The sequence below is a fragment of the Gadus macrocephalus genome, chromosome 15, assembly GCF_031168955.1.
Source record: "Gadus macrocephalus chromosome 15, ASM3116895v1".
In the NCBI taxonomy this organism is placed as follows: Eukaryota; Metazoa; Chordata; class Actinopteri; order Gadiformes; family Gadidae; genus Gadus; species Gadus macrocephalus.
This window is the reverse complement of record NC_082396.1, coordinates 872,729-890,348: the sequence shown is the minus strand read 5'-3', so window position 1 is coordinate 890,348 and position 17,620 is coordinate 872,729. Positions and strand designations below refer to the sequence as shown.

At 44.1% G+C, this 17,620-nt stretch overlaps 2 protein-coding genes and 1 long non-coding RNA gene across 4 annotated transcripts; 1 reads left to right on the top strand and 2 right to left on the bottom strand.

Annotated features, from left to right (window-relative positions):
- The first annotated feature begins 568 nt into the window (after positions 1–568).
- Positions 569–6,211, top strand: LOC132472997 (uncharacterized). Its single transcript, XM_060072907.1, has 3 exons — positions 569–1,088; positions 2,015–4,192; positions 4,380–6,211. The coding sequence occupies exons 2-3, from the start codon at positions 2,029–2,031 to the stop codon at positions 5,027–5,029; spliced, it is 2,814 nt and encodes a 937-aa protein (XP_059928890.1). The 5' UTR covers positions 569–1,088; positions 2,015–2,028; the 3' UTR covers positions 5,030–6,211.
- On the bottom strand, positions 5,784–13,521 carry LOC132472998 (B-cell linker protein-like). 2 transcript variants are annotated; one of them, XM_060072908.1, is made up of 19 exons: positions 12,631–13,521; positions 12,028–12,093; positions 11,701–11,747; positions 11,092–11,126; positions 10,795–10,903; positions 10,279–10,379; positions 10,011–10,080; positions 9,855–9,911; positions 9,476–9,501; positions 9,348–9,370; positions 9,196–9,231; positions 9,073–9,091; positions 8,928–8,976; positions 8,542–8,617; positions 8,350–8,381; positions 8,112–8,203; positions 7,946–8,029; positions 7,662–7,817; positions 5,784–6,809 (listed from the first exon to the last, which is right to left on the bottom strand). In XM_060072908.1, exons 1-19 carry the CDS (start codon positions 12,675–12,677, stop codon positions 6,675–6,677), a joined length of 1,260 nt encoding a protein of 419 aa, XP_059928891.1. In that variant the 5' UTR covers positions 12,678–13,521; the 3' UTR covers positions 5,784–6,674. The 2 variants fall into 2 exon arrangements, with proteins under 2 accessions (XP_059928891.1, XP_059928892.1); XM_060072909.1 differs by having other exon boundaries at positions 8,151–8,203; positions 12,631–13,519.
- A 921-nt stretch (positions 13,522–14,442) lies between these two features.
- Positions 14,443–16,872, bottom strand: LOC132473397 (uncharacterized). The gene is made up of 2 exons (XR_009529362.1): positions 16,511–16,872; positions 14,443–15,264 (listed from the first exon to the last, which is right to left on the bottom strand). It is a non-coding gene; the product is annotated as an uncharacterized LOC132473397 (long non-coding RNA).
- Between the last annotated feature and the right edge of the window lie 748 nt (positions 16,873–17,620).

Below are 17,620 nucleotides of genomic sequence, written 5' to 3'. Positions count from 1 at the left end.
TACTATTTTGTCATGCTAATTGATCCATTCCTAGGTTCAATATTGTCTGTATCTTAAATAGTCCAATAGTCCCATGTCTATTCATATCATTAATATCAGGCTATTCTGATTCTAATAATTAAATCAAGAAATAATCTCAAAATTAACCTTGAATTGTTAATATATGTTTACAACTACTATTCAATTATTTAGGGAGATTTTAAAGATTAAAAAGATGCATTTATAGTAAGAAATTTAAATACAATAACAATCAGCATAGGTAATAAATTAATACAATCAATTTGAACATGTAAATGCTAAATCAAATAATTCAATAAATACATTATGTTTTGTGAAATAAATTAACAGTAGCCTCATTTGCACACATTAGGGAAAGGGAGTTTTAAAAATGCGTCTTTCATGAAGGTTTTTTACGCGATGACTTGTACTGCCGCTCCGTTAAGCAAATCGCCCACAGGCGAATTTACGAATTAAAAAATTGGTTGAAACACGGTGGAAGTATTTTGATACCAAGTTGAAACCATGTTGAAACACGGTCCAAACCACAGTGACACCAGGTTGACACCCTGTTAAAACCCCAGACAGCAGGTTGGAACCCGGTTAGAGCAGAGGCAGAGCGTGAGGGGGAGCAGGGAGTGGGGGTCTGTAAACACGGCGGAAGTGTTCCTCCAGGCACTAGGGGAGACATTGAAGCCTTTATTCGGGACACCCAGTGGTGGTCGGTACCGTTTTCCGCGAGGTACCCTCTTTCAACCACCTTGGAAACCTTCCAAATATCTGGCCATTGTTTTTTCAGACAACCGCAAACATGTAGAATACAATGCCTTTTTATTTATTCATGTTCAACAAATTTAGCCAGCTTTAATTTGCCTTTTTTCATTTGGAATGCGTGGGACTGTTTTGTTCGATCAATCCAGCTGAACACACACTTTACAACTAGTTATTGTGTAGGCCTGTCCTATGAGGGAGTCTTCTCCACTGACGGTCTACTCTCCGGCTGTGGAAGTAAGGAGCTCAGGGCTGTAATCCCCGGATGAAACCATCATGGCTGCCGTTCGCTGAGCTGTCAAGCTCTCTACAAAAGAAAGGTAAAAACACCGAGGGAAGTGTGTAAACGTCGGTTATTCGTCTGTAATCGACACCGGCGGGGACTTTCTCTGCAGCGTTAACTTTGTGCAAAGCAAACGAATCGGAATAACTTTGGACCATACGCTTTTTTTTTTTGTTGGGTTACTCCGTCTTTTAAGCTCTTGTGCGTCATGTTAATTCAAACCAACTCCAACGCGAAGTGGAATAACGTCCATCCCTTGAGTAATGGTGTCCCTCCGAAAGTGAACTGTGCTGTTTCAGACTAGTTGTACACTGAGGGGACGGCATCGCGGGCCACAACTTGTGTATCACTTGTTAATACATTACTCTCGGGGTGTTTGTTAGTCACAAAGACCGTCGCATCACTTTGTTGTGGTTAAAACAGATTGCACAATGGCGGCGCCGGGATACCCGGATTAATCGTATTTGACGAAGCCCTAATTAAACGTTTGTTTGATCATCGGCGTATCTTCTGATTTGTTGCAACTTTGTTTCGACTTGACTGAAGTGCAACTAATGGCGAGGCGGCTTTGTTTTAGTAGAAGGGCGATGTGAACAGGTGGTTTAAATTGAACATATTTCGTGTATCTTGTGGATAATCAAGTTGTGTATTTCAGCAGATTTGGTCTATACGGTATCACTGTAAAGGCGTTAAACACTTTAAGCCACGTAGAGCGTGGGTTTAAAGGGAGATACCCTTTTTACGTTTCTGTCTTCGACTTAATTGCTAACAATAGTTTGAGTTGAATAGGTTATTCAATTACATTTACATAGACATCACTCAATTCCTATGGGTATTAAATAGGCTACGTTTGAAATTAACTTAAAATGATGTCAAGTTTCTAGGCATGGACCACACTCAAAAGCAGGGTTTTATTTATTCTCCCAAAAATGTCATGCATTGACATTTTCTTTAACTTCACAGATAGCTGATTAGAAATGGATTCGGCAGACATGTGTGCGGCTGTATCTTCAGGAGACGATAATCAGCTTGTCAAGAAGAAAAGAGATTGGCACAAACGACTTCGCCTCAGGAAGACGGCCGTGCAGCCCCCGACAATGCAAGGTCGAGATAAGGCCGGACCAAAGAAGATAGCAAAGCGGCGGGAGCCAAACACAGACTGTCCTCCGTTGAATGGGCCCCTCGACAAGGCGAAACGTGGGCAACATAAGGCTCTCAACAGTTCCAGTATGCTCAGGTTCAAATGTTCACGGTGCAACGACCAATCAGAGTTTGTTCCCAAAGAACTCGCAAGACACTTTCAGGAAAAGCACAAGGGAAATCAGCCCGATTTCTCTTGTCATGTTTGTTCTTTTAAAGCACACAAATTCTCCTCTCTTCAGGTCCATTTGTTAAGCCACAAGGACACTTTTCCGAGCTGCAACATTTGTAAAGACAATGTACAGCGAACGCTGCCGGAATACTGCTCACATCTGACCTCTTGTCACTGCCAAAAGGGCAGATTTTCATGTGAACTTTGCGATAAGTTCTCCACCCGTGAAGTGCATGCGTTTTTACAGCATATGCATCTTCACGACTTACCTATGGAAGAAAGGGGTGAATTGGACCTTTCCCTTCACACAACAGACTTTATGAAACCAGTCAGATCTAAAGCAGCCGGTCCAGGCCTTCAGTGTCAGCACTGTGGCTACAGGGGGCCCAGTAAACGCCTGATCACTAAGCACATGAACACTGTCCATGCGGGCGAGACGGCGGACCACAACATGAAGGAGCTCCACCGTATTACAAACAGTCCACACCCGTCGGCTCCTAAGATGAGGAACAGAGTGACCCGGAACACCGCCAGGGACATGCGCTGGTTGTCCAGAGACTGCCTCTCCATGCCCGGTAGAGAGTTCCTGGACAAATACTGCAGCCTATCGAGTCCAGAGAGAACGTTGGAGGAGACTCAACAGTTTTTGGTCAGGTCCGCAGTTGGAGGGACGGACGGCCAGAAGTGGACCAAAGCTCTCCAGAGTGTGCTGTCGAGTTTCCCTCAGGACTTAAACATGCATCCGAAGCTAGAGAACGCTATGATGTCCAACAGCAGCAAGGACCTCAATGTCCTCATGGTCAAAAATAAGCTAAAGGTTCCCCAGAACTCTGGCTCCTACGTTAAAAAGACTACGCCTCCAGAAAAGATAGAAACCTCTCCCTCGGGGAGCGCCCACCTCGACACTAATTGTGTATTCGACCCAAACAGAGGTCAACCTCAATTAGGCAATGACCAAACCCACTGCCCAGGAACTCAAAATAATATCAACGAGGATCCTTCCATCGCGGCCATGCCAGAGTCTGCTGCGGGCCGTCCCATTCAGGAAAACCGAGAGAATCAGGAATCGAGGCTCCACCAAAATGTGGAGGAACACAGTAGAAATGGCAAGGAGATCAAATGTGATCATTCCTGTGAGGATGGACTCCATGCCGCCAAAGAGCCAAAGACGGCCAACAAGCGAGATACCCGAACGCCGGCCCAACGTAAATATAGGGGCAGAAGAGGTGGCCGCACGGAAAAGAGCAGACCAAAGGCGCTGGAGAAACAGCTGCAAGGCCTTGGTCTGAAGCTGGTTCTGAAGAAGGACCCTGTCAAGAACAAGCAGTGGATGTCACAGAGCCCCCTCCTGCCCCCGGAGGGTTGCCTAGCAGGCGACCGTCATGGGCTACTACCCTCCCTGCCAGCTGTGGAGCAACAAGTGCAGCCTCTCGTCAACGAGCCATCGGAAGAAAACGCTAAAGTGAGTCTACAGACTGACCTGCGCAGCACCTTGGAGTCCATCGCGCTGCAGTCCCGGCCACGACCTGGGGAGCTCTTCTCAGTCACACGGGGGCAGTGCTGCGGGAACGGGAACGCTCACAGAATGGACGTTTCGGTTCCCTCCGATGCCACCGGGAAGCCAAAGAGTCAGTTTGCCTCGACCAATGGATTTGCTGAAAACCTAAATATTCCAACTGCCACCCTTGGAGCGTCGGGAGGGAACAACCGAGGTACGGACAACTCTGTGCTCGGCAGAAAGGAGAGTGGATCCATCGACGCCGTGAACCCGCTTAGGAATAATGGCGCCATGTCCCCCCATGCTGCCAAAGCCTTGGTCCCATCGCTGGGTAAGATGATGCATGTGCACCTCGCCTGTGACAGTAATACATAGTCTTGAAAATTAATCAATGCATTTTCTAAGAAAAAATATAAAAAGAAATAATAAAACATAAAATTTGTGCGCAAACGTGTAAATCGACGTCCCTCCAATATGAATATTTCCTCCCTCATATTTGTCTCCCCCTGTCGGCGCAGGCCCCCCGGTTCACTCTCCGCCGGAGGACCCCGGCCCCCCGCCCGGCCACACCGCGTCCAACGGCCCCCCCGCCGCCGTCGGCGACCCCCTGTGGCCAGTGGCCCCCAGGGCGGCGGAGCGGACCCTGAGGCTGACCCCCCTCAGCCCGGGCCAGGCGGTGAAGCGGCCGCGCGGAGAGCAGCCCGTGGTGGTGCTGAACCACCCGGACGCCGCGCCCCCCCAGGTGGTCCGGCTCATGGCGGCGGTCCACAGGCACCGGGGGGCGGTGCAGCGGGTGGTGCTGTCCCGCCGAACGCTGGACTCCATCTCCCCGGCGGTTCAGGGCGCCGGGGCCGCGGCTCCGCCCTCGGGACCCCCGTCTCCCGCTCCTCCGCCGCCCGCCGCCGCCGCCGCGTGTCGCCCCAGCAGGGTGCGCGAGAGGTTCCTCTTGAGGCTGAGGCTGAGGCGGACCAGCCGGAGGAAGTACCGGGTGGTCCGCGGGGCGGGGGACGCGACGGACCCCGTGGCGGCGTTCCGCTGCTGGTTCTGCGGACGGGGCTTCGGGAGCCGGAGCTCGTGGACCGGCCACCAGCAGCGCCACCTGATGGAGTGGAGGGCGCCACACTGTGAAGAGACGGACCTGTCGCCCACACTGGAAAAAGTACACTGAAACTTAATGTGATGTCGCACGACAGAGGAGAACTAAGAACGGACGGTGGCTTGTTTTCTTTTCTTTTTCTTTAAGTCTTAAGTACAAACTAGTTACGAGAAGAACTGCATTGTCAAGCTTCCTAGAGGATTTGTATACTCAGGGTCATTTAAACATTAGCTTGTTTCCCCACAAGTAGTTTGTGGGTAAATCTATTTTTAGAATTTGTTTATAAAATACTGCAGTAGGTTGGGAGTCTAAGTCATCGGTCTTGGATCGCCTTTGTTTGGTCGCGGCAATGGCTTAGATATTTAATCTATTTACACTGTCTTGCAGGGGATTTCATGAAACACTGATATGCAAGTGCCATGCCGCCCGATCTCTGCCATGCGGGTCAGCTGTACATTGTGGTGGCGAGCATATTTATGTATGTGCACGGGGGACACCGGGCTCCCCAATTGACTGGGAAATACCAAAACTATTTGTTCATGCTTTTATTTATGTTTTAATTTTTTAAGGTTGTTGGATTTACTGAAGTTCCAAAGTATGTTTTTGATGATAGAATATCTCTGTTGATGGTAAATTGTCCAAAGAATACGATGTCTAAAAATCGAACCTGTGTTATATAGTGTCAATGAGTAAATAGAAAATATTTGGCTTTGATATCTGGATTTTAAACACATAGTTATTGATCATTATAAGTTCACTTTTTTTTTTTTACTTGAAATAAAACAAGACAAAAAAAAAATTGCACTATGGGAGATTTTCCCATTACCTCACCTTTTATAAGGCCTATGACAATCTCAGCCTCAGTGTCCATCTGCTGTATAATAATCCTTCTGCAGGAAAAGATAATTCAGCCAAGGACCATTGGACAAATTTAACTCAAACCATGAAGCCCAGCAGATGAGCGAATGCTCAAAAAACCATTGACAATGTGATATATTTGTACATGTATATTTCTTGGGTTACAAAGGATCTATAATTGTACATACATTCTGAGAGGTACTGTACAAAATATTTACCTGAGAATTTTCTGTCACCAAGTGCCTAGTATTTTTATTTAATTTGCTATGCTTTCAATCTGCATACGAATTACAGCATTACATTTTAAACCCCATAATAAATGGACAGTTTGTGAATTCATTGTTTCATCATTGTTGTAGACACCTTACACATAAAACACGCATTATCTTTAATAAAAAAAAAATATTTAGAATGAACATAAAACAATATAGCTTCTCATCCTGAAACCAATACAATTCTTATTTCTAATGGTTATAATGTATCCCTCTTAGCAATGATTTACAGTATGTTCTGATGTCCACAGTAAATGGACACGGTGCTGTAATCAGAGCAGACATCCATGGGATTTGAAGCTGTATTTCACTTGTTCCGTTTGATTCGAGTAGTGAGCTCACCCAGTCAAGTCCTGGCTTACTTGCAGCCTTGTACAGCTATTTGAAACGACACATCACTGCTGCGCTTTAAGTGGAAATCAAACAGACACTCAAGTACAGCGTGAGTGATTATCCCTCCAATTCTGGGCAAATGTTCAAGCATGGAGCGCTTGAGGATTTGTGCCCTCAACGATTTGCAATCAGCTGTCTGATGCATCAGTCAATGAAGATGCAGCTTTTGCCCATGTGACAGTCTTGTGCATGGATTAACGTTGTGGGACCACCTGGGACCTGACTGGGTGCCGTAGTTTGGTGATGTCCCTGCTGTTACTATGGTTGTCAATCAGCACCAGGGGATTCTGAAGGTGGTTCTCGATGATTTTGGAAACACTGCTGAAATGCTAAAGGAACAGAGAAGAGCGAGGTTAGACCCAACCGGGCACATTGTCTTCTTAAAGGGCTCATCCTATTTTAGATGCTACAAGTTGGAGCAAAGAGATTTCTTGGACTAACCATTGACCTGGTTAGTCTTTCAAGATTAGAGTGTTGAGGTTATGTTACCACATTAGCATCATGTTGTGTTATGTTATGTGCATCAGACAAATTAGTTGCATAAAAAATATCAATGGTATAAACTGAAGAGAGTTACCAAGAGAGTAACAAGGAGAAAACAACGGTTGTAAAATGTATGCTAAGAACGTCAAAATGATGAGCAAATCCAACACAGTTAGTTCTGACCAGGTAATTTGATTGGACGAGAGGCAATCAATGAGTGCTGATAGAGTATAAGAGCACTGGGACTTTTAACTATTCACTTACAGTCAGCTTTACACGTGTTTCTAATAACTGTTGATTACATACTAAGCATGAGGCGTTAACTCATCAGAACCACACATGTCCCCAAACATATATTCAGTGGTTGCACACTGAATGGAAATATACTAGTGGGCAGGAAAATACGTATGTGTTACTTGGAAAGAGTCCAGTCCTGTTGAGAACTATTCATGTTGGTCTGAGCCAAATAAATGATGAAACCTACAGCTGAAACACAACCGTGCTTATATTCAATATCACAGCACAACCTAAGGAGTGATATTGCCTCATCATGAGCCAATCATTGCACTGCACAAACCTCCTTTCATAGCACATCTTCACAGAGGTGTCCTTTAATATACCTGGGAAATCAACAACTGACCAATCAGTCTTCTAAATGGGAACTACTTCCACTTATCCCGAATCATTTCTCATCGTACCTGCTGTCCTCTCTTCTCCCGGCCCAGTGCGTAATGCTGCGTCGCTTGGATGAAGCGCACAGGGATGTTGTACACCCTGCCCTTGTAGAGCACCACCAAGGTGTAGGGCTGCTGCGGGTCCTGCCCAGTACTCCGCCTCACCAGGAAGGAGCCGTCCTGATCCAGGGAAACACACACCTTGAATAATCACGTCGCTGTCTTTGGTTCATGGCTTGCTAAGATCAGATGTTGTGGTGTGATATGACTGTGGTGATGCTGATGATCATAATATGGTTTCTTCTGACCCTGTTAGATTGAATCAAGAGCTCTTCCGCGGTCTTGCGGCCGCACGTGTTGGCGTACCAGGGTTGTCTATCAATGTCTGACTTCTGTAAAAAATAAATAAATAATGAATTGGAGCGTGGTGTTTATTTCACAACACACTATAATATACGCCTTGTGAAACCTTACGAAAGTTGTTACGAGAACGGAGTTGAGAAATGGCTTAACCTCGTCCATGTCCTGCAATCCATTCGCAACCATCAAACTGAGATCGGCTTGTCCTAAGATAGTAGAGAAACAAGTTACATTTCTGCTATCCGCTCCGATGGTCAAAGGTGGGTTTTGGGCTTAGTCTTAGCGGCATGACCCCAGGAGGTTTGGAGGAGCATGTTGTCAATCCAAGAGAAGAAAAAGGTCTATTGCTTACTGCGGGAGTACGGTTTTTGTGGAAGAGGAATCCTACAGGGGGAAACAAAACCAGCTTAAACTCTCTTACATATTTCAAAGCAAATCCAAAATGTCTTTGTTGAACAGCATCTCGCGCACCCGTTCTGATGGTGCTGACTCACAACAACCCAACTCCGAGACCAACAAACCAACTGTAATGCAACCTGCTTACATGGGTGGTCTGAAATCAGCTGTGAAAGCCTTGGGAGGCGGGGGATGGCCACGGCTCATCTTAGGGATTGTTTGGCCTATAGGGATATAGAATGAATTTGGTTTCTTATTATAAACATCTGGGTGGTTTTGGTTATAGTCCTGGGTCCTTGCAGAAAATGGACCCAAATGATCACAATGGAAGAAAAAATGTTCATAAACTGTTGTTGATGGATCACTGGAGTTCGATTTGAAAGTAATTTTTTCGTGTGTTGTTCATTTAGAAAATAGAATGCAAAAAAAATCATTTTCACAGAGATTTATTAACATTAAAGCATATATATATATATATATCCTTGATTAATGTTGAGTATAGATTTTGAAAGGTTGATTTAGTTTAACGCTTACTGATATCTGGGTCAAAAGCTTCAAATTCGGTGTCCGATTGTTCAAGGATCTGGAAAAAGAAATAACAAAACATCATCAACGTCATAATCTTGAATGTTGAGCGAGATTTAAATGTTAGTGCGATTTGTCAGTTGCTCTTACTCACCACACGAGGGCTGATGAGTCTTGAGAGGGAAAAGGGAAGTCCAGTTATACAAATTACACAATGGACAGGGATTTTTTTATACTATTGGATGTAAATTGACTGTGGTAATGGATACCAACCTACCTGGTACTGAGTTTTGTTTGCAAAGGTTGTGTTTGTCTATTTGGGGCAAATCCGTCATGTAGACAAGAATAATTAGTTTCAGGTGCATTTACTAACACAATAAGTCAATATATGAATGGACAATAAGAATCATAAATGAGTGTGAAACTCACCTGCTCACTGGAGGAATATTCTCCTTTAAGATGTGAAAACATAGGACCAGATGTAAATTCCAAAGTACATATTTGGTTATTACGTATGTAGTTTTAGTACTATCATTATTAGTTTAAACTGGACCTACCTCTGGGAGAGTAACTTCATACACAACTGAAACAGAAACAAGTCACAGATAAAAACACAAACATCAATCTTTGTCATTATTATTATCTACCAAGCTCATGAATCATTGCATATTCATGTTCATGAATGCCATCATTTTACCTCTAGCCAATAACAACAGTTTAACTGTATCTTTTCTTTAAATTTACACCCACGTTGTAGTTTAAGTAGCAGTTGAGTTTCTGGAGGCCATCCTCAAAGAATAAATCTTGTTTAAAATCTATATTTGAGTGGCTGTTATTACAGTGTTGAATTCTCTACCGTCAATGTTATTGTTATTATCAACCGGCGGGCCGTGCAAAATATGTGTTAGCTCTGTGTTGACAGGAAGTGCAACTTACCAGGACTACACGGGAGTTTCCGCAGGGGTTTTGACACAACAGGGCTGCTATTTACACCTGTTACATGTATTAGAGGAATAGGATCATTTTCTCTCGTGGTATTCATTGTGTTGATGCTGAACAGTTTTCAAAGGGACACACTGTAATGTTTCTTACCCTGTAGCGGTTTCGCTGCAGGCTTTATGTTGTTGTCTCGGATGCTCCTCTCTGGATCAATGTAATCCTCCTACAACAAATTAGCCCGTGACTAAACCGTAAACATCTGCAACACCTGAAGGTGTATCCTGGTTTGCTTACCATGAAACCTTGCTTACTACAGTTTCTGTTTAAACCAAAGTATACAAAATATCGATAAATCAAAGACCTAACGGTTCACGTGCAAACCCCCAAAAAGCTTTTAACGCAGCTTCAACACCAGCATTACGTTATCGCCGGCCGCGGGGCAGGGCTCAGGGGGCAGCGGTTTGGTGGTTGTGGAGGTCCAGGGCTTCCTGGAGAGCCGGCTGGACATTCTCCGGCAGCTGTCTGGAGAAGGGAGGCAGAAGCAGGCTGTGATCGACAGTGTGAAGCACTGCTTCATGCTCTGTTTCCTTTACAGCATGTGTGCAGGTATCTGGGGGTGCAGGGATTAAAGAATAAAAAACATGTTTGACCAGAAAAGCATGGTAAAGTATTGAGGGCGTTAGAGGAAGGTGTTCCAGCTGCTGGTGCATGTGGCTTATTCCCAACCCTGGCAACCGTCAGAGGCCACGGGGAGCTGGGTGGAGGCACCACCTCCGTTCGGTCTTTCTTTGCTTTGACTTTACTTCTGCGTTGAGGTGTTGTGAGTGGTTGTACGTTAATGCAAATAAAGAGATATTCCAAATGTGTATGCAGACAGATTATGGTGCTCCATCTTTCGGTGGATGATCAGTTTACTGCTCAGGTGGGAGTCCCTCACCGACATAGTTGTCTCTGGAGAAACACGCAGAGGAGGACGGGGTGAAGACCTGGTGGGTTGGGGGATCCTCGTAGCCATCAGCATCAGGGGGTTCCTCATAGTCACTCTCCTGGGTCAATCATAGCACATTACGGTCACACGACCCTGAACCAGGTCCACCTTTTACTAATGCTTCTACTTCCACTTCAGGAGATGAAGAAGAAGATTTATTTTTATTAGGATATAATTACGAAAAATTAATAAGAGATGTGCTTGTAATATTTGAGAAATGATTCAGAAATGTTGAGCCTTACTTACATCAGACCATCTCTCAGTGTCCTCAAAATGATCCACTGGAACCCAAAAGATTTAATACAGTTAAGACATCATTAAATGGTCATATGCAACGCAATGCACAGTTTAATGCGCCAGACCCTTTCAATGCTTGTAATGCACATATCTCTCTCGCTGCTTGCTATGAGATGTGTGCATTAACTTGCCAAATATAACACATCTACATGTTGTGTATGATCACTCGCACTATTTCCAAAAGACGTGTGGGAGACCATGCGACTCGCCCAGGCAGGAAGCATCACCTCCGGTGTGAATCTGTTGAGACTGTTGACACTTGAGTGTCCCACAAGTCTGTGTAAATAGTGTGAACAGGAAAAGGACTATTTAACATGTCAATGTAACCAGTTTCCTATGATATGATTTACTCTTTGTAAATATTTGCTTGACTTATTCGAGCAAATTTGCTAGATTGAGAGAACATTCTCGATGGGGGAGATGTAGGCCTACCGGGTACGAAATTTCCGTAAACTGATCATTTTAATAGATCAGATATATTTAGTCAAAGAATATTTAATAGGAAATATGATGCAGTACTTTAATAAATTTAATTCATTCATTTGCTGGATGTGTTACCTGGGTAATCCCTGTCTGGAACTTTGGGGCCGTGTTTGTCTCTGTGTCTAAAAGGAAAAAACGATAATGAATAAGCAACCTTTTCTTTCACACTATCATAATGTATGTTTCGATTAGGGGTCTGAAAATATTACTATATTGCAGCCTCAATGTTGTCTTCCTCAGTGAATAGCTGCCATTCATTCAGTCTATGATTTTTTTCCGTTTTAATTTTCAGAGAAATCTACGTTTTCAGATGCACATGGCTGCACCTAATTACGATTTCTAATTTGTAAGGGGGAGGTTCATATTTATTTTTCTCAAAGAACAACGTCTTACAAAACTCACCGTCGCCATTTGTTAAGGAGGCTGTCTTCGTTATTACTGATGTCCTGAACAATTTTCTGGAGTTGCCTAAAAATAAATAAGCCACATTGCCACATGAACTCTATAACTAGCAGGTAGCCACCCCAGCGCCAACGCGAAGAGCCAACTAAGGTACAGCAGTGGACGGTCGAAGGAGCAGGTGGGGTGAGTGGGAGAAGGGGAATCTACCGCGAGTCCTCTCCAGCTCCACGCTGCAGCTTCTCCAAGCAGGTTCAGTTTCACCTTAAATGCGTCACTTCTATTTCAAGCTCGTTTAATAACTGCTTCAGAGGGTCACCAAAAGTTCCTGACAAACCGGATAGCTGCGTTTTTATTTATTGCCAGCCAATTTCTTCTCTGCAGAGTCAACATTGGTCGCTACAGATGTGAAATGTAACAGTTATTTTTTTTTTTTTACAGCATGAAGACATGAAAACAGATGTCACACATTACATTTAACGACCCTAGCAGGCCTAGTTCAACATTACCAGAATTGTAAACAGCAATGGGGGTTATTGTAGTTTTCTATTCATAGTTAATCATTCATCAATTGGAGAAGAACCAAAATAAGTGTCATAATCTTACCGAAGCTTTGAGGTTGCGGGAGCAGCAAATCGACTGAATTGTTCCATGCTGGTTCAGTCATTACTTGGTCATGAAGTGGGGAGGAATTCATTAAACCCCCAGCTGCAATTATCACTTCTGCTTTTCAGTCCTGCACCCCCCCCCCCCCCCCCCCCCCCACACACACACACACACACACACACACACACACACACACACACACACACACACACACACACACACACACACACACACACACACACACACACACACACACACACACACACACACACACACACACACACACACACACACCAGGAAAGCCACCAGAGATTTGAGGACCCACATCCTCAGCACATCACATTTTTCCGTTACCACACCTCATATAAACAAATGAATAGCTACATTATCTTAGTTGTTTACAATTTTAGGCTCTCAACTCTCTTGTAGTGCAATTTCTACTAGTATTGGAAGGCCACCGTTGAGCATCATATACACTCTAATGGCAAAATAGTGAATACAATAAATAGAATAACTATAATTATAAAGGTTTAAGTATTAATAAATTTGACATTATGAAGATTGAAAAACATATTTCCTATTATAGAAATCCACCAAAGGAAAGCCTGCCTTTATGCCAAGCTCATAGAGCATGTTGCTGCTCAGCTTCTTGAAGAGTAGGGAGTGGGGCTGGTTTATCTGCTGAGGTACGGGACATTGTGACAGGAGATGAATCTGAACCAGGGAACTTCAAGGAAAACATTTTCGGTATGCTTACAATAATGCTAAAACACTTTATTTTTCAATTTCAGCTAAAAGCTTCCAACCGTGACATAAACAATTGTAAAAAGGCAGCCTAATTTTGTTAATACTAATTCAACCAACTGTTGACTTAATACTGATTAAAATGCATGTTGGGTATTTGGTGTTATATTTATCATAATAAGTCAAGTACCCCTGACTGCAGCCCGCAGACGGAGCCCACATGGAGGGGGCGGGCACTCAGTCCACATGGAGGAGACGATTGAGCAGATTTCCGCTGCTCTTGTTAATGCAAGAGTAAACGGTAATACTATGTTAAGCTAGCGGGAGCCCATGCTGTTAATTAAATTATACAAACAGATGGTACGGGAGTATTGTGACTGGGTATCTTTCTTGCTGCGTACCATGGAACTATTATAAAGTTAAGCATAGCCTAAACGACTTGCAATTAGGCCTACATTTTCTCTTGTTTATTTTTTTTCGCTTAGCTGTTCCACTCATGGACCTATTTAGGTTCCACTTAAGAGTTCACGTTACAACCGTTCGCCGTTGCTCCATGTTTAAATCACAGTGCCTTGTTCGTGACCAGCCTCAAATTCACTAACTGAAATAGTGCCCCCTAGTGATCTTTTTATTTTTTTTACTCAGTATTAATAGGCCTACTATTGCTCTTTTCGCTTGAATTTTTGTATTTCTCTACTGATTGCTTCGACAATGCAACATTAAAAGTTACTAACAGCGACTTCACACAGAAGCTCTGGCTTAGGGCCCCCCACCGCCCTTGGGCCCCTGGGCATGTGCCCGGTGTGCCCGTGCGGTAATCCACCCTTGCCTGTAAACAATGCAACGTGTGCGAACTCCTGTACCCGTCTGTCTGTGAGAGTCACAGGCCCAGTAAGAGCCAAAATAAGATTTGGGGAACTATGAAGACTGGGACCCAAAGGTATGACCTTAACAGATGTAATGTGAGGAATAACGAAGTGACCACATCTAAGGGCAAAAAATGTACCTCAATAGACATAATGAAAAGCTACATGTGTGAAGCACATTAAGTTCCACCAATCACAGGAGCACTAACAACAGTCTTTTTATTCAACAAAACAATTAAAAAATAACAACTACAAAAAATAGATTGTAAACTCTTAACATAAAAGATAAATCAATAAAGAGTAGAACAAACAAAGTCTCAACGGGGGGGGAACACACTGACGCCTTCCTCAGTGAGGTGGACGCCACTCTCGCTTCACGCTCTGTCGCCCGACATCGCCGTCACCGCCGCCATAGCTGCCAAGCGCCGCCATTATGCTGCATCATCAGACTACATTGGAGTCGTGTGGCGCAGGCGTCACGGGGAGGGGGACGGGGAGGGGGACGGGGAGGGGGAGAGGTGTTTGACTCAAAAGAGGCAAACACCTTCAGGTTTCTCCTGTCCATCATCTCCACACAGAACAGTTCATAGTCAGTATGTAATCTGAATGAGAATTGGAATGGTTTCCACGTTTCTTCCTCATCCCCGCCGTCATGGGATTTGCGCTGTGTTGATGCTGCCATCTGCTCCCAACATTCCATCCCAATGACCTCTGGGAGAGAAACGCTGTCCTTGAGGACTGTAACTGGCACCATGCTGCTGCCTGAATTGTGTCCTTCAGGACAACATCATCTTCCTTGAAGAAGAAAGAAAAATTATTTGTGTCTGTACTTGACACCCTACTCTCCCAAAACCACAAAATGGTATGCAAACAAAGGCTACTACTACTGATGAGTTTTCAGTGATAAAAAACACTATTCAACTAGTCATCAGACTATTTCATCTGGCTATACATACAACCTCCAGCATTACACACATATCACATACCAGGTTCCCAGGTTCCAGTTCCTGGTCTTCAGTTTTGTCTGGAAATAAAACAGATTGTTGTCTGTAATGTTGAGCAGACTAATACAATGGAATAATAAAAGTAGGCCCAAGTAGTGCCATAGATCAGCCATGGAGTAGGCTATAACTTGTATATTGATGGTGTCTCTAAAACTCAAAGAAAACCAGTATAAACATAAAAGCAGTTTTCTACAAAAAAACATTGCAGCGTTTCGGTTTTCTATTTTTCGGCTGCTTTGTATAAGATGGCTTGTGCATATACACAATGTAATTAGACTAAAATAATATTGATATTCGATTTCTGTGGACTCTTATGAACATTTCAAGACCCAACATGAAGTATCAACTCATTGCTAAGGATATCCAAAACGACGATAAAGTAAGAATGCACCAAGGGTGGGGGAGGGTGAGGGGGGCTATTTTGACCTAAGACACTAGGATATATTTGATCTATATTCACTAAACATATTTATTCCACCGAATGGTTGACATTGGTTGACATTCCTGAGATTCTAAGCTTTCAAACGGTGTATGACATGACTATATCACTCAACCTTATGATGCTGAAAATTGACCTAGCATGTTGGGGGGAACATGCTAGGTGTAACAAAAACTTTCTCGCCGGTGTAAGTACCATATTGGCTCGGCTACCAGATCGGCTCGGGGTCCGTCGTCTGCTGATTACGTCACACAATACGCTATCTACAGCAATAAGGTCTTTTATGGCTTAAATTAAAGAGCCTGTAATGATCTTTCATTTTGAACATAGACCATTCCCAACCTATCTGTATGGATAGTTTTCTTCTAAAAACAAAACATCCCTCGGAATCATCTTGGCTGTTAAAATAAGCCGTCCGTGTTGCCAGATTGGGCACATTTTCAGCCTGATTTGGCTACTTTGAATGACGTTAGGCTGAAAAAACGGGAATATGCCCAATCTGGCAACACAAACCGAAACTAGACAGACCTACTCGCGCTCGCACATGTGCTCGCTGTGGTTGCTATGACGACAGCCAGAGCTACAGCACAAAACAGCCAATCACAACTGTCCCTTAGCAGCCAATCACAATGTAGCCTACGCCCATTCAAGCGTACAGCCAATGATATTGTGTAACGTAATCAGCAGACGACGGACCCCGAGCCGATCTGGTAGCCGAGCCAATATGGCACTTACACCGGCGGGATTTGACGATTAAGTAACAAGACATAATACACAATTGCATGAATTTTACTAAATATATTAAGCATTTTGACAGTCTCACTTACTTGCATGTTTTAGGCATCACTCGCTCGGGCGGGCACACTCTAATTTCAGGTAATTTCAGGTACATTTCAGCTAATTTCAGGTCAGAAACGGGATCAGAAATGCTGTTTGACCAGTCCTCAATGTGAACTGAGTTGCCGCCCCCTCCATGTGGACTGAGTGCCAGCCCCCTCCATGTGGGCGGAGTGCCAGCCCCCTCCATGTGGGCGGAGTGCCGGCCCCCTCCATGTGGACTGAGTGCCCGCCCCATCCATGTGGACTGAGTGCCCGCCCCCTCCATGTGGGCGGAGTGCCAGCCCCCTCCATGTGGACTGAGTGCCCGCCCCCTCCATGTGGGCTCCGTCTGCGGGCTGCAGTCAGGGGCTTCTCTAATAAGTAGCCTATATCGTCCAATCAACACAGTCTCACTTCCTACTCGTCAAATGTGTGACGCATGGCCAAGGATCCCTGGCGTCAATTTCCGACGAAAAATGGGTACCTTTTTCGTCGTTTTTCAACGCCAGATAGACATTCATGTTAATCCCTCACCGTCGGATATAGACGAAAGGAAATCAATGTCTATCAACGGTGATGCCGTCACGTTATGCAACTATTGTCGATTGATTTGTTTGACAGATTCACCATTAAACGTGTTTCTGATGACATTTCTAGTGAGAAATGTACTTTTTCCTTGAATAATCTTCAGTCAGTGCATGTGTATGATCTTTATTAATCTTTATTATCTGAATGGGAAATGCAATATTTTAGGATCGATTCACCGTTAAACGTGTTTCTAATAACATTTCTAGCGAGAAATATACTTTTTACTTGCATAATCTTCAGTCAGTGATTGTGTCTGATCTTTAGTTTTATAGTTATTAGGAAGATTTAATCGTCTCGCTCGCATGTTTCAACGACGTCAGGTTGCTAGGGACGCTGCTTTCGGTAAACTAGCAGCTCACGTGTTTCCTGCGTTTGTGTTATTAAACCGTTACTTTATGTAACTTTTAATGATATTGTAATAACCACAGGCGAGGTATTGAGCGAAGTAAGCTTGATAGCAGGTTTATTGGATTCCACAATCGGACAGGCAGGCACAGCTCCACCGGAAAACTACAACAACCAAAACTACC

Coding starts and splice junctions, on each gene's coding strand:
- LOC132472997 (XM_060072907.1), top strand. CDS start 2,029: ATGGATTCGGCAGACATGTGTGCGGCTGTATCTTCAGGAGACGATAAT. Junction 4,193..4,379: donor AGCCTTGGTCCCATCGCTGG/GTAAGATGATGC, acceptor CTGTCGGCGCAG/GCCCCCCGGTTCACTCTCCG.
- LOC132472998 (XM_060072908.1), bottom strand. CDS start 12,677: ATGGAACAATTCAGTCGATTTGCTGCTCCCGCAACCTCAAAGCTTCG. Junction 9,912..10,010: donor TGCAGCGAAACCGCTACAGG/GTAAGAAACATT, acceptor TACATGTAACAG/GTGTAAATAGCAGCCCTGTT. Junction 7,818..7,945: donor TCTTGATTCAATCTAACAGG/GTCAGAAGAAAC, acceptor TCCCTGGATCAG/GACGGCTCCTTCCTGGTGAG.